The sequence below is a fragment of the Natrix helvetica genome, assembly GCF_964273705.1.
Source record: "Natrix helvetica genome assembly, chromosome: 2".
NCBI classification, from domain to species: Eukaryota; Metazoa; Chordata; class Lepidosauria; order Squamata; family Natricidae; genus Natrix; species Natrix helvetica.
In genome coordinates, this window is record NC_138552.1 from 206250222 (window position 1) to 206278093 (window position 27872).

The 27872-nt window shown below is 39.6% G+C and overlaps 1 protein-coding gene across 2 annotated transcripts; it reads left to right on the forward strand.

Moving 5' to 3' along the window:
• Positions 1 to 1147: 1147 nt before the first annotated feature.
• GINM1 (glycosylated integral membrane protein 1) lies at positions 1148 to 27836 on the forward strand. 2 transcript variants are annotated; one of them, XM_081945668.1, is made up of 8 exons: positions 1148 to 1547; positions 9728 to 9787; positions 11800 to 11896; positions 16072 to 16205; positions 20273 to 20429; positions 22477 to 22607; positions 24291 to 24454; positions 26047 to 27836. In XM_081945668.1, the coding sequence occupies exons 1-8, from the start codon at positions 1431 to 1433 to the stop codon at positions 26147 to 26149; spliced, it is 963 nt and encodes a 320-aa protein (XP_081801794.1). In that variant the 5' UTR covers positions 1148 to 1430; the 3' UTR covers positions 26150 to 27836. The 2 variants fall into 2 exon arrangements, with proteins under 2 accessions (XP_081801794.1, XP_081801795.1); XM_081945669.1 differs by having other exon boundaries at positions 1148 to 1538.
• The last annotated feature ends 36 nt before the right edge of the window (positions 27837 to 27872 follow it).

Genomic DNA, 27872 nt, shown 5'->3' on the forward strand with positions numbered 1-27872 from the left:
AATTAAATGTAATTAAAGTACATTCCTCTCTTGGAGAGTCTAGAAGCTTCCATATATTGTGTCGGACCAATCTCCCATTTATTCAGTTATGACTCAGTGACTTCAAGGATTGAGATTTTTTTAAATAGCCCACAAATCATTTTAGATGCTTGGAACTGAACATGAGACTCTCAACATCAACCTTAGGAAATATTCTCCCGATTACTGAATTAAAGGCTAGTAGTAGATGTGAAAGGCAATTCATATCTCAAGAGGATGCAATTTAGCTCTTCCTCCTATCTCTTGTTTGCTTTTTATCTTTCCTTCCTCTTGAGCTGCCAGATAAACAGAGGGCTTGGCTTACCTCTGTCCATCATGACAAATTTAATTATCTCTGAGGGAGAGAAATATACATGGATGAACTGCCAGTTTATTTGCAAATTGCTGCTATCTACAGTCCTCCCTTGTTAGTGTCCCAGCCACCTTGCAATGGCCAATCTGATTTAAAAAAAACTACACAAAACCACATGTGTACTGTATATAATATAATTGAGGTTGGCGTCACTACACAAAATGGGAAGGCTAAGGTTTTTATGAGCCCCTATGCAGTATTTTGAACCAAACATATTAAAGAAAACTGCACCTGAATGGGAACAGGAGGGAGCATGCTAATAATTACTTTATGATAAACAAGATCTTGAGTTTCAAGAAATTTTTATCAGGCCAAGTGATTAAAGAAAAAGGATTTTTAAAAAAAAGGGGGGGGGGAGGGAGGAGAATCTGGTGAGGCTCAATTGCAGTTGGGAAGCAAACAGTGCCCACTGCTGAATTCTTGGGAAAGTTGTAAAATCCAAAGGTGCTTTTTCCAAGGGGCAACTTCAAGAAAAAGCACCTTTGGGTTAACCATGATCTGGATGACTGAGAATCTCCATAGGAAGTTGTAAAAGTATAGTACTATTTTGTCAATCATGGATTGGCCTTAATACGATTTTTATTTTTTTAATTACCACCAAGTTTTAGTTTAGTTCCTCTTACAAAGCACTGAAGGGCAGCTTCAGGAGCTGCCTGGGAACTGTCACTGGTTAATCGCCTCCAACTAAATGAAAGGGGTCTTATTGTGACGCGCTCTGCCAATCCCTGTTGTAAGTCCCGAAAGCTTTTGCATTTGGTCGGAGCGGGGCTGGGATGCGGAGGACGCTCGCCCTCCCGCCTTAATTTCCTTGTCTCCAACTCTTCAGAGGCGTACACCGAAGGGAAATCACTGCTACGCCGCCTTTTCCGTGCCCCGACCCTAGAAGCGCCTCATCCGCGCTCGACATCTCGCCTTGTATTGCATCTTCCCGGCTATTTCCTCCTCCTGGGCCCGCCGGACTCCTCCCAGCTTCTGCTCGGCGCGTCGCCGCCTCTTGCTTTGTTGATGTTTCACTTAGTTTTAATGCGCAGTTCCCAAGATGGAGGCAGCGCTGGGGCCACGCGAGTTGCTCGGGCTGGTGGCAGGGCTCCTGCTGCTGCCTCCAAGCCTTTTCGCCCTGAATCCGACAGCCGCCTACTCCAGGGTGGTAAGCCAGGTAGGCAAGGGAAAGTTTCCTGGGAAGCCTCGGCTTCTGGCTCCGAAAACGTGTGTGTGTTGTAGGGCAAGGGGAGAAGAGAAAAGATCGGGTCTCTCTTCTAAGCCCTAAGTGGGGAACCTGAAGGTGTGTTTCGGCACCCGGCTTTGTATGAGTATCGGGTCATGGTGGTTTAGAAGAGAGATCTACTAAAGTAGGGACACGCGACGTTGCCATGCTGGTGGCTTGTCTGCCAAGTCTATTTGCAAAACTGAGTTCTGTTGTATGTATCGGGATAACAGGCTAAATTTTGGGCAGTTTGTATGTGGAAATTCTTCTTTTCCCGACTGTTTGGACGTAACGATTTGTGAGCTGATGGTTTTACAAAAAGGTGTGATCCAGGCCTTGCGTATCTCTCTGTGTGTGTCTTGAATACAATACCCAGCATCTTATCCTTTTAGATCAGTGGTTCTCAAAACCTTCCCAATGCCGTGACCCTTTAATACAGTTCCTCATGTTGTGGTGACCCCCAACCATAAAATTGGTGTCTCGGTTCCTAAGACCATCGGTATGTGTTTTCCGATGGTCTTAGGCGACCCCTGTTTTAGATAGATAACTTGCTACCATATTAGATTTTAATTTTTGTAGTAATGCAATTTGATTTAGGCGATAGGGTACTTTGTGTAATAAGCCTGCTTTTTATGGAAAGAACAGTATGTTCTAAGAAAGCCTGTTTCGGTATTGATGTCCTTGTCAAACATGAATTAAATATTTCAGGCATCATGATGCATTTGTTACCCTATTGCCATGGCTAAAGCAGTCATCTGCTACATTTGTCTTAGTTTGAGGTTTAAACATCACAGTAGTGATTTGAGACATTTCCAAATATTGGATGTGGTTAACTGTCATGATAATGTTAATTGATTAAAGTGCCCACAAACTCTCATCGCACACATAAAATAATTAAATTTGCTTAATTTTACTTCTGGTTTACCATGGTGTACTTAAATAAGAAAGAATTGACTTTATGGAGAGCTGTCAAAACAAAGATTACAGGTCTATATTTACTTAGCTGAGCTAGACCTTGCTTATTAGCCCTACTTTCATATCTGTAGGTTGTTTTTCAAATCCAAGCCATATGGAGGTCCTCTGCATCTTACAGCAGGGGGAGAAATATGAATTTGAGGATCATTCTTGAAAAGCAGAGAACCTCCCTACATCCTTAGTCTTGACCCAGTTCCTTGCCTAGGGTGATTCTCTTCACTACAGAGATGATGAGAAAGATGATAAATACATGCAAAAAAGATGATTATATGCAAGAAATGAAATAGTCCATGTTGGGATTCTTCTGCCTCCCTCCCTCTCTTCCTTCCCTCCCTCCCCTCCCTCCCTCCCTCCCTTTCAACCCCAAAGAATGAAGATGTAGAAGGCACTCAATATAGAAATAGAGTATGCTGATGGAAGACAAATGAAAAACTGATTCCAGACTGTTGCCATGAAAACTACATGGATGTGTTTTGAAGGCATCAGGAGTCAAGGCCAATGCTGAAGGGTTTTCCTTCACTCCTTCACTCAGCCAACAATCAAGAAACCTTTGTTCTAAACAAAATATGTAATGCTTTAGTCTTTAAAATATACTATTCATTGGTGTAAATGAAGAGATAGCAACTTTACCTCAGTCTTCAAAGGTGGCAGCATATGTTGGCAGGCTTGGGCCTGGTTAGTGCTTGGATGGGAAATGTCCAGGAAATACCAGAATTTTAGAATAGATTGGGACAATCAAAAAATATGCTAAAGGAAGACAATGAAAACCTCTTTCAGATTGTTGCCAAGAAAATGACATGGATATGTTCTGAAGGCATCAGGAGTCGAGCTCTTGCTGAAGGATTTCCGTATTTCCATTTCTTCCAATGTATTTGGTTCTTTTCCTTATTGTTTTACTCAAGTTTATAATCTTCTAAGAAGGTAGTATATCCAAAGATTTGAGAAGTGGCGGAAAAATAGTAGGTTAATCTGTCCCTTAAAAGACTTACAGCAAATTCTCTCTCCGCATCTACCGTATCATACCTTCTTGGAATTGCATTCATTTCATGCCTGAGTTATTCATTTTGTAGCAAATGAGAATTAGATGTCTTGCTTCAGTCAGAGGAGGATGCTTCTTCTGCTAATTTGCCTTTCCCAAAAGGGAAGGCTCCAAATATCTGATTGATTAGTTTGCTCATAAAATCTCCTGGTATAATTTCTTTTCAGAAGGCAATTATTTTTAGAACAGAACTTCAACCAGTTGTTAATAAGACAAATTAAAATATGAAAAGATTTTAAAAAAATATGTGCAGTAAATTGGTTCATGCAATTTTCATGCAAGTCCACTGTTGCACAATTTCTGTGCCTTTTCAAATATTTACGCAATATGAACTTTCTCCCCTCTCTGATTTTTCTAAGATGAAATGTGCTTCACAGCTGCCACATCTTCTTTGTTCTGTTGAAATGAGTTGGTAATTTTTTTATTTGACTCAGAGAAATCACAGTGTAATCAAATAATAATCAGAATTATTGTGGAAAATCCCAGAGAGTTTTGAAATGAAAGGTGATTAAATGCACTAAGGAAATACTTCCTCTGTGTCATACAGTACAGATAGTATATTTGGCAACACAAGGGATGCGGGGAAGCCACAAGGGAGAAGAGTAGTCCTTGTGCCATAACTGTAATGTGTAAAAAAGAAGATAATGTGGTATTTACTGATTAAGGCAAGAAACTTTCAGATCCAAGTTAATTTCTTTGATGCTCATGTTTTGTCTCGTGTATACTGTAGGCTTTTTAAAATTCTCTGAGAGAAATCCGTTTAAAAATTAATAAGATTGCAAGCTGAAATTTTAATAGTGTAACTACCTATTTAACAATCAAGATTATGTTACCTTAATACATGCAGCCACTTTGCAAGTATTCTTCATGTTAGAAATTACTTATAATGTTTATTTTACTACCAAATAAAGCAGAGTAGAAAACTATACATGAATAAGCTAGAAAATGTAGATTAAATTGCTCCTTTAAATTTGATTTTTAAGAAATGGAAAACTAAATGTATCAGTGTGAATTATGAAGCAATAGGCACAACCCTTCTTAAAAATAGATACATTGATCTGAGGAAGAGTTTGGTCTAGTGGTTAAGGTATCACACTAGTAAACCAGGTGACATGGGGCTCTAGTCTGTCCCTAGGCACAAAGCCAGCTGGGTGATCTTGAGCCAGTTACTTTCTCTCAGTCCTAAGAGGCAATGCCAAACCAGTTTTGAAAAAGCATGTCAAGAGAACTGCAGGTATTTGTTCAGGCAGTCTCCAAGAATAAAACACAACTGAATGGAAAAGGAAAAAAAGAATGTCTTCTTTTATGGTTTGGTCCCACTAGTACAGTGGTTCTCAACCTGTGGGTTGGGACCCCTTTGGGGTCGAACGATCCTTTCACAGGAGTCGCCTAAGACCATCGGAAAACACATATTTTCGATGGCCTTAGGAACCGAGACACCAATTTTATGGTTGGGGGTCACCACAACATGAGGAACTGTATTAAAGGGTCGCAGCATTGGGAAGGTTGAGAGCCACTGCACTAGTAAAAGCATAGCCTGACTGGAGCTCTGCTCCGGATATTACCCTTGGTTAGGGTTAGGGTTAGAACTTGTACTATGGCTGGTTGCCCTTTGTCTTCCCAACTTCTACTATCTTCTTTCATAGCTTTATCTTCAAAATACTACTTTATTTTCCTTGGAATGACAATTCAGATGGTCCCATGACTCAGCACACACACAAACACACATACTAGTGGGCTCAAGTATTTCTCTTTAAAAGGTGATGATCAAAAGTCATGTATGTAAAATGTAGCAGGCTGGTTGGGGATGGTCTGAATCATTGTAGTGAAAGCCGAGGAGAAAATCCTGCTTTACCTTTTTTTTAATGGAATTACTCTGTGCTCAGAATCATCTCCCTACTTTCCATCTTCTGCCTATTGTTTCTCTCCCCACCCCCTTTATGGTGGAAAAGGAATCTAGAGATTTTTGTTTGCAGAAATGGTTTATATTGAAAAGATGAAGCAACCCTTTTTCTTAAGATTGTTGCTGCAAGAGTCTTAGTGTTCAATTGTTGGGGGAGATATTGTCAATTTGGGCCACAAAAGGCAGAGAGACAGAATGAAGAAAGATGGTGAGTTATAGTCTGTGCCATGCTGAGCATTGAGATAAGTGTCTTTGGGGTTACTGTGTGAGAAGTTGATAGCTGGAGAGAGACGTGTATGCTGGAAGATTGGAAATGGGCAGTTTCCATTTTCTGGCCCCAGAAGGATGAAGATGTTGGTTACAGGTGACAGGGAGAAGAAATGTAAAACCAGAGAGAGGAATGTGCTTTCTCCCAAACCTAAAGTAGATGGAGGCAGAGGCAGATGGATGGCTACCTGCAAAAGGACACCTGGAGGAAGCCTCAGAGCAGGATAGGTTGGGCAGAAGGCCCATTGGGAGATGCATCATGCAACATTAATGCAGGTTGATGACTGTCAAAGTCTGAAAAAGCGGAAAGAAACACTTTAAGTGCACCGCAAAGTAATCAGCTACTTCTCTCTCTTTCTCTCTCTCACTCCTTGAAAAGCTGTGGGAGAGGGAGAAGGAAAAAGAAGGGAGTTGGCAGTTAAGCAGTGAAGTGAATGTTTGCTGGCAAATACTTGTGGAAAGCAGAAAGAAAATTTAAGATTTTCGAGAAACAGGAGAGAGGAAGAAACAGGCAAACTTGGAAACAGTGCTATAAATAGTTCTGTTTTTTCCACAATTCCTGTAAATATATTTGCATGTGGTTAAAAAAATACAAAAACATCTTCCATGGACTTGGTCTTTGGGGAGCAGCTGTTCTACTTAATCAGGCACACACAAAATCATAAAACCATAAAAGTATAGCCAGTCATACTATGGCAGCCCCCCCCCCCCCAACATATAAATCTGTACATTTGGTTATCTCTTGGTTATCCATGGTATTTTGGGGAGTCTCTGTGCATCAGTATTCAATTGCCAGTATTCTTGTTAGCCTGCTTCCTCACAGTCAAAGTTTCATGGAATATCGTAGGGAAAACTATTGACTGCATGATTCAGAGGTTTTTTTATTATCCAGTAATGCATCAGCAATACTTTTTCTTGTTCCTTGGCCTATCTGAAGTGAGGTGGAACATTTTGTATCTTCCTTTCCATGTAAGCTTCTAACCTGTGTTGGATGATGCTAAGTATTATTTTTTCTAACATGCAAATTAAATATAATAGTTTGCACACTGTTAAGTTTCTTTGTTGTTGTTGTAGGTATATAGACTGACTTCTTCCAATCTTTTGGCCATTATGATTTATTGGCATAATTGGTTACAGTTTTTATTGACTCTTCCTCTCTTGCTTGCTATATTTCTGTAGATATTCCATCAATATTACTTGCTTTCTGACTTAGTACAGGTAGCCCTTGACTTACAGCCACAATTGTCCCCAAAATTTGTGTTGCTAAGTGAGACAGTTCAATTTTAAATTTTTCCCATTTTACGACCTTTCTTGTCTCAGTTACTAAGCGAATCACTGCAATTGTTAACTAAGTAACATGGTTGTTAAGTGAATCTGGATTCTCCGTTGGCTTTGCTGGTCAGAAGGTCACAAATAGTGATTACATGATCCCGGGACACTGCAACCATTATAAATATGAGTCAGTTATCAAGCATCTGAATTTTGATCATGTCCATGGGGATGCCGCAATAGTGGTAAGTGTGAAAAACAGTGATAAGTCACTTTTTTCAGTGCCATTATAACTTTGAACAGTCACTAAGTGAACTGTTGTAAGTCAAGGACTATCCTATCAGATAATAGATGCTTATCAGTCTTTACCATGAGCAGCATTGGGACACTCTAATCATTGCATGATTCACCTTGTTCCTGCTTACAGACTCTTAAAAATGTCACTGGTTATAGCAAATCTTCCCATGCTGAAGGAAATCAGTAACTGGCAGATGACCTGAATGTGTTTTACTGTAGGTTTGAGAGAAAACTACTGCCACCCATCTCCACAATCCCCATGTCAGACACACCAACAGCCAAGCCTCCTACAACTGACCCCATCCCATTAGGCCCACCACCTCTGGCGATTACAGAAAATGATGTGCAAGGTCCATTTCACAGACAAAAGAAAAAGCACCAGGCCCAGACAAGATAACTCCTTGCTTAAAAGCTTGTGCTGACCAACTGGCCCCCATCTTCACCCGCATCTTTAATAAATCACTAGAGATGTGCAATGTTTCTTCTTGCTTTTAACACTCTACTATCATCCCAGTGCTGAAGAAACCCTCCATCAAGGAACTGAATGACTTCAGACTGGTTGCTCTAACATCTGTAGTTATGAAAACCTTTGAAAGGCTATTGCTGGCCCACCTAAAAACCATCACGGATCTGCTGTTAAACCCCTTGCAATTTGCCGGCTGAGCAAATAGCTCGACAGATGATTCTGTTGATATGTCTCTGCACTACATCCTACAACAACCTGAATCTCCAAAGACCTATGCAAGGGTCCTCTTTGTAGACTTCAGCTCAGCATTCAATACCATATTCCAGATATTCTTCTAAGTAAACTAAATCAGCTAGCTTTACCTGACCACACTTGTAAATGGATCATAAGCTTCCTAACAAATAGGAAGTAGCAGGTGAAGTTGGACAAAATCACATCAGATACCTGTACAATTAGCACAAAAGCCCCCCAAGGCTGTGTGCTCTCTCCACTTCTCTCTATACACCATTGACTGCATCTCAAAAGATCCCTCTGTCAAAGTATTGAAGTTTGCAGATGATACAACAGTGATTGGTCTCATTCGAGACAATGACGAATCTGCATACAGACGGGAGGGTGATCAACTAGCTTTGTGGTGCAACTGGAACAATCTTGAACTAAACACACTCAAAACTGTAGAAATGATGGTAGATTTTAGGAGAAATCCTCCTATACTACCATCTCTTACCATACAAGAAAACACAGTATCAAGACCTAAAGGGCTTTTCATCTGGCATTATAGTGTCACTCCATTTTTATTATATATCTATATGGCTCTCTTGATAATACAGGAATTATTTTCCATTGTGTCCTCCAGCACAATATGAAACAATGACTGACACTGTCACTAAAGCAATTATCCACCTTTAGTATCTTCCAATATTGCTGCTGTCCAATATAGGCGCCTATGTGTGTTAGCTGGGCAGCTGGAATGAGGCTAAAGCCTTGAGAGATTATGTGCTTTTGGCATTCTCTCCTGGGTATCTTTGCTCATCCCTTACAGGAACATACCTCCTCCTTCCTTAAAGCAGCACAGCAAGACTTCAGAGAAATCCATTAATAACCTATCGAATTTCAATCCTGTTGATTTCAGTAGGTCTCTTTTAGGAAGGAAGGTGGCTCAATCAAATATACATAGTAAAATGTTTGGTTGCACATATTGCAACTATTGTGAGGATTATGCCATCAATTAGGGTGAGTTATATGTTGGATCATATAAAATTTACCTGAACATATCTTCTCATTATTTAGCTTTCAATCCAGAATGTATAGGTAATTTGACTGCAAATGGTCAAGCCTTTAGTGGTAGGCATATACAATAAATAAAAAAATACATTGGTTTTGTAATATTCTTTATTGCTAGCAAAGTCCTATAATACAAAGCATATGAAAACAATTCTTCAGCTAATGTAATTAAAGCAAAGTTATTCTCAACCTATTTCTCACATTTCCCCTTCCTCTGAACTTAGATTTCCTTCTATAACTATTATCTCTGTCCTGCACTTTCTCAGGGTCTGTTAGACATTTCATTACAGAAAATCATCTGATTAGACAATTCGTATTTATGCAGCATAGTATGCATAATTAGGTATAAAAGACACTTTGGAATCTTGATAGTTATATGTACTACACTAGCCTCTATTATTCTCTGGTCTTTGAACCTGTTTATGACATTTTGTTGTTCTTTCAGTTTTTTGACTCTGCTTACTTAGACACAGACTTTAGACATGCTAGATCCTGACACACCACAATGTGGATGGAAGCATAAATTTGTTTCACAAACTAAAAATTGAATTAAACACCTTTCTTAGTTTATAAACTGTATTGAGTATTTCTTTCTTTTTCTCTTCTTTTTTTTTGTAATTTCGTTATTTCAGGAAAACATCAAGATTAAAGTAAATATACTGGAAACCACTGGGGATATTCAGGAAAGACAGGTATTGTATGTTTCACCAACTGTACTTTCTTTAGCAAAGTCTTTTCTTTTCTCTATTGTGATTCATCAGCTTAAGGGTCTTTCTAGTTACTATAATACCATGTTTCCCCAAAAATAGGACCCAACTGGAAAATAACTCCTAGCATGATTTTTCAGGGTAGCAATAGCACTTAGACTTATATACCGCTTCACAGTGCTTTTACAACCCTCTCTAAGTAGTTTACAGAGTCAGCATATTGCCTCCAACAATTTTGGCTCCTCATTTTACCCACCTCGGAAGGATGGAAGGCTGAGTCAACCTTGAGCCTGGTGAGATTTGATCTGCCAAACTGCTGACTACCGGTGATCAGCAGAAGTAGCCTGCAGTACTGCACTCTCACCACTGCACCACCACGACTCCTAATGCTCGTAATATAAGCCCTATCCCCAAAATAAACCTCAATTAAGATCATCAGTCATTTAGTACCCTATTTCCCCCAAAATAAGACCTAACCGGAAAATGCTTCTTTTGGAGCAAAAATTAATATAAGACCCGGCCTTATTTTCGGGGAAACATGGTAGTATAATAAATATACCGAGTTGTTGATTAACATTTTTGGGATACTCAATAATTCCTTCCAATAAATAGTTTGTTATGTTTGTACTACCTTCTATGGGTTTGTAAAGGTTAAAAGATTATTTGTTGGGTTCCAAATTTGGTGCTTAATTGGCATTATTCTATATACATAGCAATGTGCCTGAATATATGCATTTTGTATGTGTGCTGCTTTCAGCCATAATAGTTGTCAGTAGTACATAGTTTTATACTATGAACTGACAGATGATGAAGTCCTGTAGATAATATGTGGACCCTTGTTCAGCTTGTCTCAGTTGATGGTGACAACAGACCTAGCTGTTTTTCACTGGCTGTCCCTAAGCTATACTGTTCATAGTTCCCAACACTTACTTTACAGAGTCTATGGAGAAATAGAAGACCCGATTTTCCACTGCTGGTTACAAGTCCAAGATACCAGTCTGAGTTAAAGGACTGGTTTAACTTAACAGAATAATTAATCAAGTGAGGGTCCTTGGTGTTCTCTCAGTTTGGTTGTTTTCTTGCAGACGTTGCATACTCAAACTAGATAACTGTTCTGTTAATGGTGGTAAGCAAAACTGGCATGAGTATCTAAGTTACAGCCAGAAAATAGATTTTTTAAAGGTTTCAATGACTTCCTGTCAAACAGTGTTACATTCTGCTTTTTGCTCCTCTTGCAAAAGCTCAGTTTTTCCACACAGAGATACTTCACAGGTTATATTTTTAAACCAAAACCACTAAAATTAGTGCCAATAGTAAGAGTAAGAGTAGAGCAAGAGATCAAGCCAGTTTGGTGGAGTGATTAAGGCCCCAGGCTAGAAACCAGGAGATGAGGACTTTTAGTCTTACCTTAGACAGAAAGCCAGCTGGATCTATCTTAGCCTTAAGAAGAAGAAGATAATGACAAGCTGCATCTGAAATCTTACCAAGAAAAACACAATAGGATAATAGAGTTGGAAGGGACCTTGGAGGTCGTCTAGTTCAACTCTCTGCTCGAACAGGAGGGCCATTTCAGACAAATGACTGGCCAGTCTCTTCTTAAAGGCCTCCAGCGATGGAGGACCCACAACTTCTGAAGGCAAGCTTTTCCACTGATTGATTGTTCTCACCGTTACAACTGTGCAGGGATTTGCCTAGGCAGTCACCAGGAATCCACATTGACTCAAAGGAACCAAAAAGAGAACCAAACCACTGAGGGTTCAGTATGGGGTGGCCTTTCATTTTTTTAAAGCATGAAAGCACAATGATGGCAAATTTATCAGCCTGTTTGGATGGTAACTAATTGTGAACCTCTTATATTTATGACTTATTTTGATCATTGCTCTCATGATAGTGTAAATTAAACAAAACCTGGTCAATCCTGCATCTTGAAACGTATAACTCTCCCTTTTTATGATCCTCTACATTCAATATATATTATTCTGTGGAATTTTTTTTAGGTTGTCCTTAATATTACTTACGTGAATGGTCAGGTGTATGTAAATGACTTTCCACTGAAGAGCGGAGTCACACGGATAAAATGTCAAACTTTAATCTGTGAGTATTTCTTAATTCACTATCTGGATTGTATGTTCCTCTATAATTCTATAGAGATAATCCCCGGTTTATGACTTTGATTGGGACTGGGACTTCAGTTTCTAAGTGATGTAGACACTAAGTGAGTCATGCCAATTTTATGACATTTTTGTTGCATTTGTTGAGAGAATCACTATGGTCATTAAGCAAATCTGGCTTCCCTTTTAGCTTTGCTTCTCTGAAGCCCCCTGGAAGTTCACCAATGGCAATCATGCAGCCCCAGGATCAGGGGTGGGATTCTACCAGTTTGGGTAAACTGCTTCGCTCCAAATTTGAAGTGGGCTTACCTGCCCGTCCCTGCGCTACACTCACCTATATTTCCTTTTCCGAAGCCCACCTGATGAGTGCGGAACAGTGGATTGCTGCACCTCAGCTGTTTTCCTCGCCAGCAATAACGCGGAAGAAAACTCACCTTCCGCATTACTTACAGAAGCGAGTGTGCGTGAAGCGGCCGCTCGGCGAACCACTTGTTAAACCGGTAGGATCCCACCCCTGCCGAGGATTCTACAGTCATCGTAAATGTATGTTGTTGCCAAGCACCCAAATTTTGATCATGTGACTAGCAGGGATGTTGCGACAGTGGTAAGTGTAAGGACTGAACATGAATCACTTTGTTTAGCCCCATTGTAACTTTTAATGGTCATTAAACTAATAATTGTAAGTTGAAGAATACCTTTAATTGTTTTTTGCATCCCCAGAGTCACTTTTCGTGAGTTGGGCAGGCATATACATTTGATAAATAACTCCCATCACTAAAAACCCCCAACCCTCTGCATATAAATTAGTGACAATAGGTTATTTTCATTTCTAAAGAATTCAAGATTATTTATTGGTGATTGTTTATAGTTTTAAATTAATTCAGGGTAGTCCATTATTGTGTCCATAACCAAATACAAACAGAGATTAAAAGCTGATTTTAGGAAAGCCCTCAGCAAGTTCCTGTTTGGTTAATTTAATTGTGTCGCAGGCTGAGCTGTAGAAACTCAAGGATGTGACTCCACCCTGATAAGTCCTGTCCGTCTCCTCTCACGCCCAGCACACATCCAGCTGAATTGGGGAAGGAGAAAAACAGCATAGTCTTAGCAAAACACTTTTAAATAAGACTTTCCTAATTCATATTTTCTGCAAATAAAAAAATGGGATTTTTCTTGTAAGGATAAAAGAATTACCTAGCACTTACAAATTTAAAATGATGCTTCTTAGAAGAAGCAAGCATTCTGGTTTGTTTACTTTTTGGGGTATTATGTGCCTTACATTGAAAAGAAAGATCCTGATTGGTTACATAAGCATAATTTATGAAGCCAAAGCAATTACATGCTATTTACGAATGTTTAATACACTAAGTCAGGGGTGTCCAAACTTGAGAACTTTAAGACTTGTGGACTTCAACTCCCAGAATTCCCCAGCCAGCATGCTGGCTGGGGAATTCTGGGAATTGAAGTCCACAAGTCTTAAAGTTCTCAAGTTTGGACACCCCTGCACTAAGTATTTCGTTGATATACTGGTTGGGGTGAGTTTCAAGGTTAGCTTTTAAGATAATTTACTCTTTACTCAAGGACATGCTTTGCTCAAGGACATGGTATAAACTGGTTCTTAACAGTTTAGAGCAATATGCATAAAAAGATGCTGTAGGAGAAGTGAATCCCAATAGTGGTTCGTTATGGCCTTTTAAAGGGAATCCCATACTTTCTAGTGTTTAACTAGCTCTAATACAGGTAATCCTCAACTTACAACCATTCATTTAATGACCATTCAAAGTTATTTCAAATGGCATTGAAAAAAGTGACTCAAAACTGGTCCTCACACTTAACTGTTGTAGCACTCCCAGGGTTACATGATCAAAATCTGGGTGCTTGGTAGCCGGCATTATATTTCCAATGCTTGCAGCATCCTGGTATCACGTGAATTGCCATTTGCAGTCTTCCTAGTTGGCTACTGACAAGTAAAGTCAATGGGGGAAACCGAATTCACATAATGATTGCGTCACTGTTCCGGCATTCACCAAGGACACAAGAGAAGCAGTTTGGTGGTTTAAGAACTTTATCTCTTTCTTTGTGAAATCTGTAATAACCGGCAGCCAATGACTGATAATACACATGCAAAGTCAGTTCTAACCCAGTTAACATTACACCCATATATATGCACACAACCCCTCCCATAATCACCCATATGTCATACCCTCACCCACCTTACACCAAACTGCGCCAACCTTCACCCATAAACCCCACCCCCTCGTGTTGCGAAGCAATGAACCATCACAGGAAGAGAGAGCAGTCCAATTCAGTCCAATTCAAGCCAACCAGGGAATATCCGCCGTCCAGTCAGGAATTAGTCCGGAACATGCCTCCCGCATTCGTTTAATAGGAAAGGCATACGCTCTGCCACGTCACGTGGCTGATGACGTCACCACCCGGCCAGCCACAATTTAGGGAGTGGAGGAGGAGTGCTGGGCCACGCTGTTGCTCTGAATGAGTGGAGGAGGAAGCAGCCAGGACGAACGGGGCAGCCAGGATGGCCGGATGCCGATGATCGGAGTGATCGGAACAGCTGGTAACCTCATGTGCTCTCGTCAGGCTCCCTGCACGCTGGGAATGGCAGCCTGACGGTTGACAGATTGCTTGATTCATTTAATAACTGCAGTGATTTGCTTAACCATGGCAAAAAAGGTCTTAAAAATGGGTGTTACTGGCTTAACAATCACCTTCCTGAGCAACAGAAATTCTGGTCCTAATTGTGATCATAAGTCAAGGACTACCTGAATAGACATAATTTAAAGCAGGGCTGTCAAACTTGTGGCCCGCGGGCTAGATGCGTCACGTGCTGGCCATGCCCACACCCAGTTTAGCGAAGGGGGAAAAAGATGTAATATGTCATGTGACGACACTGTGACGACGCGAGTTTGACATCCCTGATCTAAATAGACAAAATCCTTCTCAACTGATGGGGTTTTACTTGGGAAAAGTATACATTTCATTTATTTCTCAAACAAAATTTCATTTGCTGTAATCTAATAACAAATTACTTTTAGTTCTCTGAATTTCTATTAAATTCTGAAGAGAATCACGTGAGTTTGAGAACTCATGATGCAATGCATTATGGTTTTCCCCAGATGTAAGAAACAGAATATTTGCCTGCAAATCATCACTGACTTTAGTGGATTAAATGGAATGGGAGGAAGTTAGATTAGGGAGATCTAGGACTCATAATACAGAAAGCCATGGGAACAAGTCCTTGACACTACAAAACTGGATCTCAGTTAAGTGGTGCATAATAAATGCCAAGGCTTCTGTGCCACACAAACATCTTGATGATAGTTGTATTCTATGCAAATTTAATTTAATACAGTGGCAGCAGTAATTACTATTCTTCTACTGAAATCAATGTAAGTGTACATGGCTGGAGAGGAAAAGAAGTTGGGTGTTAGCATAGTAGCAGTGAGCTACATAATTGAGAGAGAAACCTACATTACAGGAGGACAGCCTCCATTTGAAAATGAGGAGAAAATAGTCCAAGAGCGTGTCACATTATGTTCTGTTCCACAGGTTGTATAGTGGCTTGGATTATGGATACTTTAGTTTGGATTTAACACGATAAATGTAAATCTAAATACCTCCTGTCAATTCTTTCGTTCAGTGATTTCTGGGACCCAACTAGTAGTACAAGTAGAACTGCTTGATTTTCTAATGTTTCCTTTAGGTGTAAGAGTGGTTATATAAAGTTAGTTTATCCTAGTAATTCGATAGCTTCCATCAAATAGTAGGGAGAGGGGTATTTGACTTGATTCAATGAGCTGAAGAACCTACAGAGCAGATTTGGGAAGAAAAGAACTGCCCTCAGGGCAGGAGGGAAGAAGAGAGAATGGGAAAGTGCAATTGTGCAAAAGATGATATTTGTAGAAGACAGTCTAGAAAGTAGAAAATATTCCTGTTTCCATTTTAATAGTCTATTAAGCTCTTTGTCATTTTTCCTAAAAATACAGTAACTGTGAAAACTAGTCAGCTAGTTATATTAGTTCCACACTGAATTGCAATATGGCGTCCAATCCACTTTGCAATGCTATTTTAATGTGTAACTTGTTTCTAGAGATTTTGTTTCTCTGCATGGCCTCTATATGACACACAGTTATTTGTTGATAGTGAAGAGTGGAAACCATGATACCTTAGGAATTGTCAGTGTTCGCATTATGATTCATGAGTGGCCATTGGCATCCAGCTCCAACTTGAAATTGATTGTTGTTCAAGAAGAAGTGACGGATATAGATGAAAAGCAGGCAAGTATTCTTTTTCTAAATCATTGTATTTACTGGCTTAGGCATAAATCCATAGTGGAAGATTGTTTTTGCAGAATGATGGACATATTTTAGTTCTGTGTTTTATCTTCTGCCAACAAACCAAGAATACCCCTGTCTGATATCTCCTCTTTTGTATCAGAATAGGTACTTTTTAAATTAAAAAAGCCCTCAAAGTCAACACCCTTTATATATTTTTGTAATTTTTTGCAGGAATTTTAATGGTATCTATGCAATCATATTTTAAGAATGTTTATATATATTACATATCTCCAGGAAATGGAGGAAAGGAAATGGCTAACTTTTTAAAAGCAGCTACTTTCTATAGTATGTGAGGTTTTTTTGTTGTATAAGGGTAACGGGTAAATTGGCCATACATTGAGCTTAATTCTTGATGACCTGATGGATATATCCTTGCAAGTTTTTTTGTCAACAATGTGCAGTGGAATTTTTCTCCCAACTTCCCAATCTAATATACAGTGATGGTATTTCACGATGATCTTTCATCTGATTATTAACCAGGACTGCCCCTGCTTAACTTTTAAATCCCGAAAAGATCCGGCTAGTGCCAGATGTTAAAACCTCATCAGCACAGACTTCCTCAGAATTATTTTTAAGATCAAAGAAGATTCTAAGATTTGCTGCTGGGCGTTATTATTCATTTGTTTTTACTTATGAAATGTGGGAGGGAGAAGTACTAAATATAGAAGTATATATTCAAGAAAGAGATATAAGGGGGGGGGCATAGTTAAGATAGATTAGCGAAGGTAAGGGAATAAGGAATGATATTAAATTATATTTGGGTTTGTGGAAAAACCATCCCAAGAAAACATAAACTGAAACTTGAAAGAGACACCTATAACAACAGAAAAAGAAAGGGCGAGAGGAGGAGAGAACGAGAGGAAGAGGAGGGAAGGAAGAAAGAGGTAAGGAGAGGCAGGTGGAAGAGAGAGAAAGAGAAAGAGAGAGGGTAGGAAGGGGAAGAGGAAGAGTAGGAGTAGGGGAGAGGTAAGGGAAGAAGAAAGGGGAAGGAGAGGAGGAAGGAAGAAAGTAGAGAAGGGAGAGTGGGAGAAAAGAAAGGGAAAATAAGGTGATGTTACAACAGGTGGAAGGGATGGTAAATAAAGCAATCCAAATTGTATATTATAATCTATTAAATGGAATAACGAATGTATAAGAATGACAAATGTAAAGAAGAATAACAATTATATGAATGCATACTTACAATGGTATGTAAGAATAAAAAATAAAAAACTTTATAAGGAAAATAATGTGGGAGAGAGTAAAGATTTGAATAGTGAAATTTGAAAATCCTAATAGCACACATTTATTTTTGGAATTAACACACATTTTGCTCTTCTGCCAGCACTGAGTAGGATCAGTGAAGACCTCCATCTCATATTCCTAGTATTAACAATATCCAATACTTTTTGTCTTGGCCATATATTTACTCTTGTTGTTCAGAATCTAGAACAACTATGTTGTAATACAATTTCCTTATGAAGCAAACCCTCTCCATAATTTAGACAGGTTCTACTTAAAATTCCCATGTATAATTAGACCGTAAATCATTTTCATTACAGGGCTTAAGGAAAAGCCTTCCTGTGGAACACAAATCCTTAAAAATAGTACAAGAGAATTTCAGATGATACCTTTTTCAGGCTGATTTTATTTTAAATTTAATTACAAACTTCCACCACATATCGTAGAAAGGAGCTATGAAAATAGCAAATTTCTTACAGTTGGCACATTTAAATCATATATATGATCCAAAATTGGAGGAACCCATGCCCTGCTAAATAGCTTCAAGAACTTGACCACTTGCTTAGAACATACTTTTTAAATTGTAGAGGAGAAAACTTCCTATATACACTTGCATATTACATTAGACAGTTCTGGGATGTTGGATTATTTGTAGTACTATCACTGTTTATGTAACACTTTTAGACAAGTGGCGTGGATAAATTGATCAATTGTGCCAGGAAGCAGCCTTCAGTTTGTTTAAACGCCAAATTATTCAAGACTTTCTCATTTCTGGTTGAAGAGATAAACCTTGACTTTATTTTATTCTGGGAGCCTCTCAGATTGTGTGGTGATAAAGGTTTCTCAACTACAGTGGCTGCCTAAAAATGTCCTTACTAGTAAGATTTTTTATTGCAGGAAAGGTTCTAATAGATAAGAACCAGGGTAGTTTTCTTGTTTTTAGATTCTTGGTTTATGAATTCCGTTTCGGAGAAGTTCTTCTATCTTTCAGGACCATAATTCAACCATGTGATGTGGTCCATAAGTCCACTGATCTTTCATGCAACTCCTCCTCTTGGGGAGAATCATTCACAATCATCCAGTATCTTAAGCACGATCACTCCTACCAAAGCTCTTAGGTATCTTTATTCAGATACAAGCCCCATTGGTTCCTTTGCTTCCAGTTAATCAGTTTCATCATTTGGGATGGTATTTGGACCACTGGGCTGCAAACTTCCCATCATATAAAAGTTGTAATAGCAAAATTGTAGAAGCAACTTAGAACTGAGGAGAAATTTCCTGACAGTGAGAACAATTAATCTGTGGAACAGCTTGCCTCCAGAAGTTGTGAATGCCCCAACACTGGAAGTCTTTAAGAAAATGTTGGATAGCCATCTGTCTGAAACGGTATAGGGTTTCCTGCCTAGGCAGGGGGTTGGACTAGAAGACCTCCAAGGTCCCTTCCAACTCTACTATTGTATTATAAAATAGCCATGAGTCTTATTTTTGGCCAATCGGAAGCAAAATACAAAATTCATTTCATGTTGCCATGTGGAACATTTGTGAAGTGAGTTTTCCCCATTTTATGACTTTTCTTGTCGCTGTAGTTAAGTGAATGACTGCAGTTTTTAAGTTAGCAACATCATTGTTATGTGAATCTGGCTCCCCATTGGTTTGTCAGAAGGTCGCAAGAGCAGATCACAGGGACACTGCGACAGTCATAAATATGAACCAGTTGCCAAGCATCTGAATTTTGATCATGGGGATACTGCAATGGTTGTAAGTGTGAAAAATAGTCACAAGCCATTTTTTCAGTGCTGCTGTAACTTTGAACTGTCACTAAATGAACTGTTGTAAGTTGAGGACTACCTATATTCCTTGTCTTAGTTAAGGAGAGAGAGGGAGCAGCTTATAATCATTTCTTTGAGGTGATGACTAGGAAGAACCAAATGCCAGTGAATCCTTCACAGGAAAAAAAAATCCCGAGGGCCAGTCCCTCTTTTCAGAGCTACTGATCTGACATGAAGTTTTTGCTGGGGAGGAAAACAAAATAAAGGGAGAAAATACTATTTCCATCTCCTAGAATATTTATTTATCTACATAATTTGTATGCTGTCCATTCCCAAAGATACAAAATTATAATGAAATAAATAAATAACCCCCAGATAAAAAGAAAGCCTCCAAATATAAACAAAAATTAGCAATGTTAAATATTGTAAACTGGGGAATGCAAGTTTATGTGTCTCCTGGAGACTCATTTTTAGTCACAATTTACTTATAGATTTCTAAGTAAATAATATAATAGTAACTCTTGGGTTATAGATTATTTTGCCTCTAAAAATATTCAGAATTCAGATCATTCACTCAAACAGTACAAATGTAGAAGTTAATGTTTGGGTTCAGAATTCATCTATCAATCTCTTGATCGACTGTTTTAAAATGCAACATTCTACTTGTTGCTTACATTGTTTCTCATTGAGAAAACATAATCCATATGGGATGCTAGAAATGGAGTCCTTTGCTTTCCCTCTTGATATGATACACAATATTCAGGATATGAATATGATGTTGATGAATAACAAACGGAGAGCATTTCCTTCTAGTATTTCACATACTTCATGAGGTGAGGGGGGGGGGGAAAGGTAGGAACACATTTAGCTGTCACTTGAACAAAAGCAACTTTTCATTTTGAAATAACTTCTTACAATACTTGCTCTTTTTTGTCCAGCTTTTTTAAAAAATTGGCTGTTTTCCACAACATTCCCAACATCTGTGGATAAAAAAAAATGGTTACACTTCTTTTGCAGGTTAAACAAGACGAAGTGATAGAAATAGACCTATTGGTAAAGGATCGGCAAGTCCTGAGACATACAAACTACACCGTCCCTCTGGAGGAAAGTATGCTGTATTCCAGCCCGAGGAACAATGATATTTTGTTTACACTTCCAAACTTTGCAGGAAAAGGTACTCAGTCTTGTTGAGTTGCAAGAATTGGACTTTGTTTTGTTTATTCATTCGTTCAGTTTTTATATCCCCCCATCTCATGTATGAGATTCTTATTTTTTTGTCTTTAAAAAGATGCTATTGAGTTTATTTCTTGCTATTTTACTTAAGGGTTCTGGCTTTTTTTAAAGACTTCTTCATAAGAAGGGAGTCGATTAAATTCATTATTAACTGTATCTATTTCAGTGTTCATGGACTTTTTAAGTCTTTAAACCTGAGTCAAGCAGTGATCAACAAGTTCTTACCTCAGATTTAATGATTCCACAGTCAAAAAAAAGTCACACCAACAGCCATAAATTGGTCTTTCTTTTATAGGCAGGTCAAATTAATATGGTTACAACTGGCTTTGTTTTATTTGTATTCTCTCATAATGTTCTTAGGAAAAATTTAAACATGGGCCAGATCTGTTTCTCTACTATCAAGTTTCAGATGTGTATGGACTTCAATTCCTAGGGCCATGATGGCGAACCTATGGCACAAGTGCCATAGATTGTACACAAAGCCCACTCTGAGGGCATGCGAGCCATTGCCCAGGTCAGCTCCACCGCACATGCGTTCATGCCTCCCGCCGGTCAGCTGATTTTTGGGTCTCTGCTGGGAGACACGTGCACATGTTCGGGGGGATGCATGTGCGCATACATGGGGGGTCACATGCACATGCATGGGGGGTCGCATGCACATGCATGGGGGGCAGGGGAAGCACAGGGGCCGCGGCGCCCCCCCTCCTCCCCGCGCTCCATTTTGGTGCTAGAAGGCTTCAGGGTGAGCCTTCGGAGCCCAGGGGAAACTGTTTTTGCCCTTCCAAGAGGCTCGAGAAAAGCCTCAGGAGCCTGGGGAGGGTGAAAACGCCCCACCCCAGGCGTGGTGCAGGAAGCTGAGTAGGCCATGCAGGTGGGGGTTCACGCACACATGTGCAGGGAGCAGGGCACATTGCATTGCCCACGATTTTGGCATGCGAGAACAAAAAGATTAACCATCACTGTCCTAGGGGAATTGTGATAATTGAAATCCACACATCTGAAAGTTGCTGAGGTTGAGACACCTCCTTGGACTAGATGATAGCACAATTGGCTCATTAATGCTTCCACTTTAGCTTGAGGAAAGCATCAAGCCAAGGGCCAGAGGGATCTGTCCTAGTCCCTGTGTTGTTCAACACTTTTATCAGTGACTTGAAACTGGGAGATTTGATTAAAACTTTAGATGAAAGAAGATTAAAAAAAGATTTAGGCAGTAGGCCGAAATGAATAGAATGGAAATATGTAGAATTCTACATCTTGGTAGGAAAAATCTTAGCATGTGATGGAGGAATCCTGGCTTAGCCTGTCTTGTGAAAAATGGCCTTGTCAATTGTTTGGGATACTTTAAGAAGAGCACCAGCCCAGATCACAAGAAGTAATTGTTCCATTTCATTCCTCCCTGGGTCAGACCCCGTTTGGAGTAGAGGGCAGCAGAATCCAAAAAGAACAAATTGGAACAAGTTCAAAGGAGGGCTTGCAAGGATACCCTATGAGGAACAGTTAGCAAATCTGGATATGCTTAGCCTACAGGAGAAAAAATTGAGGGAGATGTGATAGTCTTCAATAGGAGTGACTGGCTGTATTCACTTAGTCTTTGTGCCCCAGAGAGCAGACCAGAACCAAAGGGTTAAAACTACAAGGAAGTAGGTTCAGACTATCTGTTAGGAGGAACAAGTCCTCTACACAAGCTGTCAGCTAGTGCCACAGGCTGCCACGTAAAACAGTACATTTTCTTTTGCCGGAGGCTTTCAAACAATGGCTGGATGATTTCTATCAGAGATTTTCTGATGGAACCCACACCAAGAAGGGGGTTGGAACAGATGACCAAAAATCTATACCAACTCCATAATTCTATAAAAAGGTTTAAATAGTTTTGCACTTTTGGACTTTTATTTCTTGTCCTTACTCTGCTTCTTGTTACTGGCTCACCATATGGTTTTTAAAATATCATACTAACCGATCAACCTGTCTTTTTGATTTTTGTAAAACAGATGTTGAAAGTCCTCTACAAACAACCAGTCACTATCTTCTCAGGCAAGTAGAAACTACTGTGGATGAACAGACAATGCCTGGCAAATTGCCAGAGACTCCACTCAGAACAGAGCCACGGTCATCTTATAAGGTATATATTTTTTTGTCGCAATGATTGTGAAAGGTAAATATGATGGTCACCTAATTTGAGTTAAAGGATATGTAAAGGAATTGGGACACAGTGGCTCAGTGGCTAAGATGCTGAGCTTGTCAATCAGGAGGTTGGCAGTTCAGCCGTTCGAATCCCTAGCACTGCATAACTGAGTGAGCTCCCGTTACTTGTCCCAGCTTCTGCCAACCTAGCAGTTCGAAAGCACGTAAAAAATGCAAGTAGAAAAATATGGACCACTTTGGTGGGAAGGTAACAGTGTTCCGTGCGCCTTCGGCATTTAGTCATGTGGGCCACATGACCACAGAGACATCTTCGGACAGCACTGGCTCTTCGGCTTTGAAATGGAGATGAGCACACATACACACCCCGAGTCAGGAGCGACTAGCACATATGTGCGAGAGGAACCTTTACCTTACCTTTAATTATTGGTGCCTCATGTATCTGGTATCTCCTAAGTTACTCTATCAAAGAAACTAAATCCAACAAAAATAAAAAGGCATGGAAACAAGGTGGCAATTAGAAGAGCGCTAAAAAAATCCAGATGGGGTTGCAACTGTGTGCTTGAAGTCTTCCTTTCTACATGCATATGGTACAGATACTAAGGAGTGCAGCTTCAATCATACAGACATGACCCTCATGTCAAAATTATGGCATCTCCCTCAATTCCCCCTTCACCTGATGCTCCCATGGGTATGTGTATGTCAGAGGTGGTATTCTACCGGTTCACCTGAACCAGTAGCTGAAATTGCGGATGGCCCCGCCCACTCACCCCAGTTCTATGGCATCCCATTTAAGCCCAGATAACTTGTAAGGCATCTAATAGCTCCTTGGCTCAGCAGTTCACCTGACTAGCTATTAGCCCAAACCCATCGCAGCATTGGGCCCTGATGGACTGGTGGCAAATGCAGCTTCTCCTCTTTGCCCTAGAGATGCAAGGAGGGAGAGAGGGAGAGAGGGAGGCAGGCAGGCAGGCAGGCAGAGAGGGAGAGGGAGAAAGAGGGAGGGAGGGAGGCAGGCAGGCAGGCAGAGAAGGAGAGGGAGAATGGGAGGGAGGGAGAGGGAAGGAGATAGAGAGGGATGGAGGGAGAGGGGAGGGAAGGGAGAGAGCGAGCGAGAGGAAACTGCCCCATTGAGTTTGGTATTGTTGAAACAAAAGACCACAGAACTCATAAACAAGCCCCATTTCCACTAGAATTATTTATTCCCTAGAAGCCACATAGAAAGTAAGCAATGTAGTTTACCAGGAAAAGTTATTTCAGCTTCAAGGACTTGACTTTCTCTGTTTTCATGACATTATCCCCAGCTAGGCATGTGTGAAAGGGGTATAAAGTCTGAGCTGGGTCAAGCTTCACTTCAGAAGAGGAAACAGAAATAATAAAAATAAAATAAAATAAAATGAAATTAGTGGCTTAGTTAAAAAGAAGTTGAACAATGACACTAGGAGATTACTTCAAACAATAAAAGATGTGGGAAAAGATGCCAAGGAATTTTCAAGGGGGGAAAGAGTAATGTTTGAAAAGATATATATGTGCAACATATACGTGAAATTCCCACATGACAGACAAGTGTAAATTATAAATTGATGCAACAAACAACCAAAGAAAAATGGGCTTTTGCAGGTGTCCTTATTGGATTTCATTGGCTGTGTTGGTCTCTTTGCAGGTGATGTGTCAGTGGGTAGAAGATCTGAGAAAGGAGCTTTGTACATTTTGGCTCAAATCTTTTCCTGTATTTTTTAATTTTATGGAGGTCATTGTGGTTGGAATTGTGGGAGCAACTTTAATCATAAAAGTATTAAAAGTGTTTTGTCCCTCATGTGACACCAGGTAAGCATCTTTTATTTATTTTTTTAATCCTATAAAACCAATTTCCTTGGGTGATAGAAGTTTCATATAATCTATTTATTCAAGCTAGGCTAGTTAAATTGATAAAAAAAACCCAATCCACAGTGTTTATAGCCTGTTAAAGAACTAACGTACCCCACCTGAGGTCTTGATTTGATGACCTTAGAAAACCAATCAATTAAATTATAAATATTAATTATTAATGGGAAATCATCACCAGAGGATTCAAAAAGTGAGGACGCTCAATGGATTTCTCTCTTATCTTTTCCCCCTCCGGCAAGAGTTCTGCTTAGAGCATGCCCACTAAGTGGGAAGGGAAGGAAAGATACTCCTGTCTGGTTCCTCTCCATCCTTACAAAAGCAGCATCAGATAAAGACCAGATGCTTTAGTTGAAAGAATTGATTTTGTTCTTCCAATAATTATGAGCAGGAGCCAGATACACAGCAATAGTCCAGAGGAGTCCTTCTCCATGCCCCATAGGTCTCATCCCTACCTTTCCATACACATTTCAACATAATTGGCATTGGAAGAAATGAGGAACACTAGCGTCCACAGATTAGCAATTAGCTCAGAGACAGACAGGTCAGATTATGGAGCCTCAGAAAAGATCTGAAAGATTTATGGTAAACCATCCTGAAAGCTATCAGTATCTCCTGCTTGCTCAGACTTAGGGGGACCAATTAACATTGCCATTAGCATCCCTCTCATGGTTTTGAAATGGCTGAGGGAGTCCTACCTGCGGAAAGTCCATTCACAATGCCACTCGCTCATATATTATTATACATAGGTGAGTCATGGCTGCTTTCTTTAGAAGTACTTTGTGGCAAGTACCAGATTGCACACTAGAAAAAAGATGAGGAAATAAATGAAGACAAGGAAAACCCTAGCACCAGTTCTCATAAACCAGGGGCGTCAAACTCAAGGCCCGGGGGCCATATCTGTGCTGCGGGGTGCTTAGATATGCTCCACGGGGCTGCCCTAGAAACAGCAAAGGACCGGCCCGCAGTGCCTCTATCAGCGAAAACGGAGCTCGGGGCATGTGTGCACCTCTCCCCCAGCTTTATTTTCACTGGCAGAGGGTGGCAGGAGGCAATCATGGCTGAAAACGGAGCTCAGCAGCCCATGTTCGCTGGCAGAGCGCTTGGGCCGCCACAGATGCCCCGGACACGAGTGATATCAAGCTGGCCATGCCCACCCAGCTCCCCAGTTCAAACACAACCCTGGTGTAGCCCTCAATGAAATCGAGTTTGACACCCCTGTCATAAATCATTTTGATGAAAATGTTAGTCCGCTGGGAGTTCTGATACTGGAAGGGACAAGTGAATGAAAATGTTTTTTTTCTAGATAACATTCATCCTGAGAATTCTTTGAAACAAGATTTAATTACATTTTGCAGTATATATACTGCAAATATATACTACATTTGCAGTATATAAAGGCCATTTTCAGAAACCAATGATCTGGTTTTAGAGGATGAAACACTTTTCCTTAGTTGTTTTTACTATGAATTTGAAATGTTTATATATAATCATATTTCTGAAGTTAGTATTTTAACTGATTTTTTCCCCCCTAGGGGAATCCTTCAACTTGATGCCAATGTCATACCTGTGGCTGCAATAAGTTTACTTCCAGCAATTCCAGAGAAGATAAACAATGCAGAAGACAAATGTATTTAAAAAACATTACTGTAATTATTTCAGTTTGTTGACCTAATGAATTTAGCACTTGGATCTTAATATATTACTTAATTCAGCCTTCCGAATGTACTGCCCTCTAGACTTTGGGACTACAACTCCCAGTATTCATAAATAATTGGAGTTCTGACATCTAGAGGACTCTAGTTTAGGAACTGCTGATTGCACAGCAATTCTCAGCCTGCTGTTTTTATTAAATTTATGAATGATTCATATTTAAAGGGCATATTAAGGCTGACGCCCAGAATAATTTTTGGATTTTTTTCATTTCAACCATTATAATGTTTTCTTCACTGGAAAAAAAGCAGTTTCCTTACATAAGGACTTCAGTAAGTTCTACGTTCTGTGAAGTAATTTCCTGCTCCCTGAAATGATATCTTCCTTGTATCTTCCCAACTATACTGGCTGCAGGATACTCAAGGCTAATCCAAGAAATTTGACTCAAGACTAATGGAACAGATTAAGTAGCATCAACAGGAGCATAGACCTGTGATAATACTCAAAGCTATTTTAGGCCTTTAAGTGTGCCTTATGGGGGAAGTCAAAAGCAAAAGAGTTTTCATACTGCTCTGACAGTAAACATTGGTGCAATTTTTGTTTGGAGTTTCCAAAAATAATCTTCATATTGTAAGCACTTTCAGGGTCTTTCCTACTGAATTTATGAACATTTGTAAAAATGTGCTTCTTAAACACTTACAATACACACTACAAATGTCGTTTATCCAGGCGTACAAAATGTCTAAAAGTACTGTATAAATCCAGAGCATTTTTATATACCAATTTATAGGATCATCAGATCTTATTGCATATTTGCATCTTGTGATAAACTGGAGACCATGTAGAGTTCTGTTTTTCAAATTTGAACAGGGAGCAAATCTGGATCCAGTCCATCGCATTTGCCAAGCACTCTTATGATGTTCTAGTTGTAGATAAATATTAAGTAGGATCTTGTGGCTTCAACTGTCCATGTTTGGGTATGACTATATTACAGTTTGTTTCAAATGAGTTGTAAGTCACTGTTTCTCATTTATAAAAATCCATAATTGGTCTTTGAAAATGCTGCTGATCAGGAAATACTGTAGAGCTCATGTTTCCTTTCCTGTGTGTGTGAACACTTATGTTAATTGATGTTTTGGTGAATGCTGAAATAAGATGTTTCAAGTTGTTAGCACATTTGCTAAATGAGAGGCACAGTCCATTGATGTTCATCATTCTAAAACTAAACTTACCTAGGATATTTTTTAAGTTTTCCTGATTGCTAACAACACGGGCATTTATTTCATCAGCAACCAAGAATATTGAAATAACATTGTAGAAAAGCATCACCAAGAATATTGCAGTTGCTGCATCATACTAGGCTGCCTTAGTGGTACATTTCAATGGAAGACACATCAGAAAGGCAAATGGAACTATTGTGTGCTTTGGAATTGAATAACTTGTGGATGCAATTATATCCAACTGCTTTAAAACTGTTCTAGAAGATGTTCAACCAATTGTTGATAGTCCCAATGGCAACACTGAAAAAGGTGAGCACAGAATCTCAAACAAAGGCTGTCATCCATTAGTTTAAAAAATGTGAAAGCTGTCACTCCTGAAGCACTATAGCCAGGTGGTGGTGATATATTAGATCGTGTATAATAGTAAAATAGGAAATAATAGTGCCTTTTTTTTTTAAAAAAAAGAGCCTTTTTCCTAGGGCTGAGAG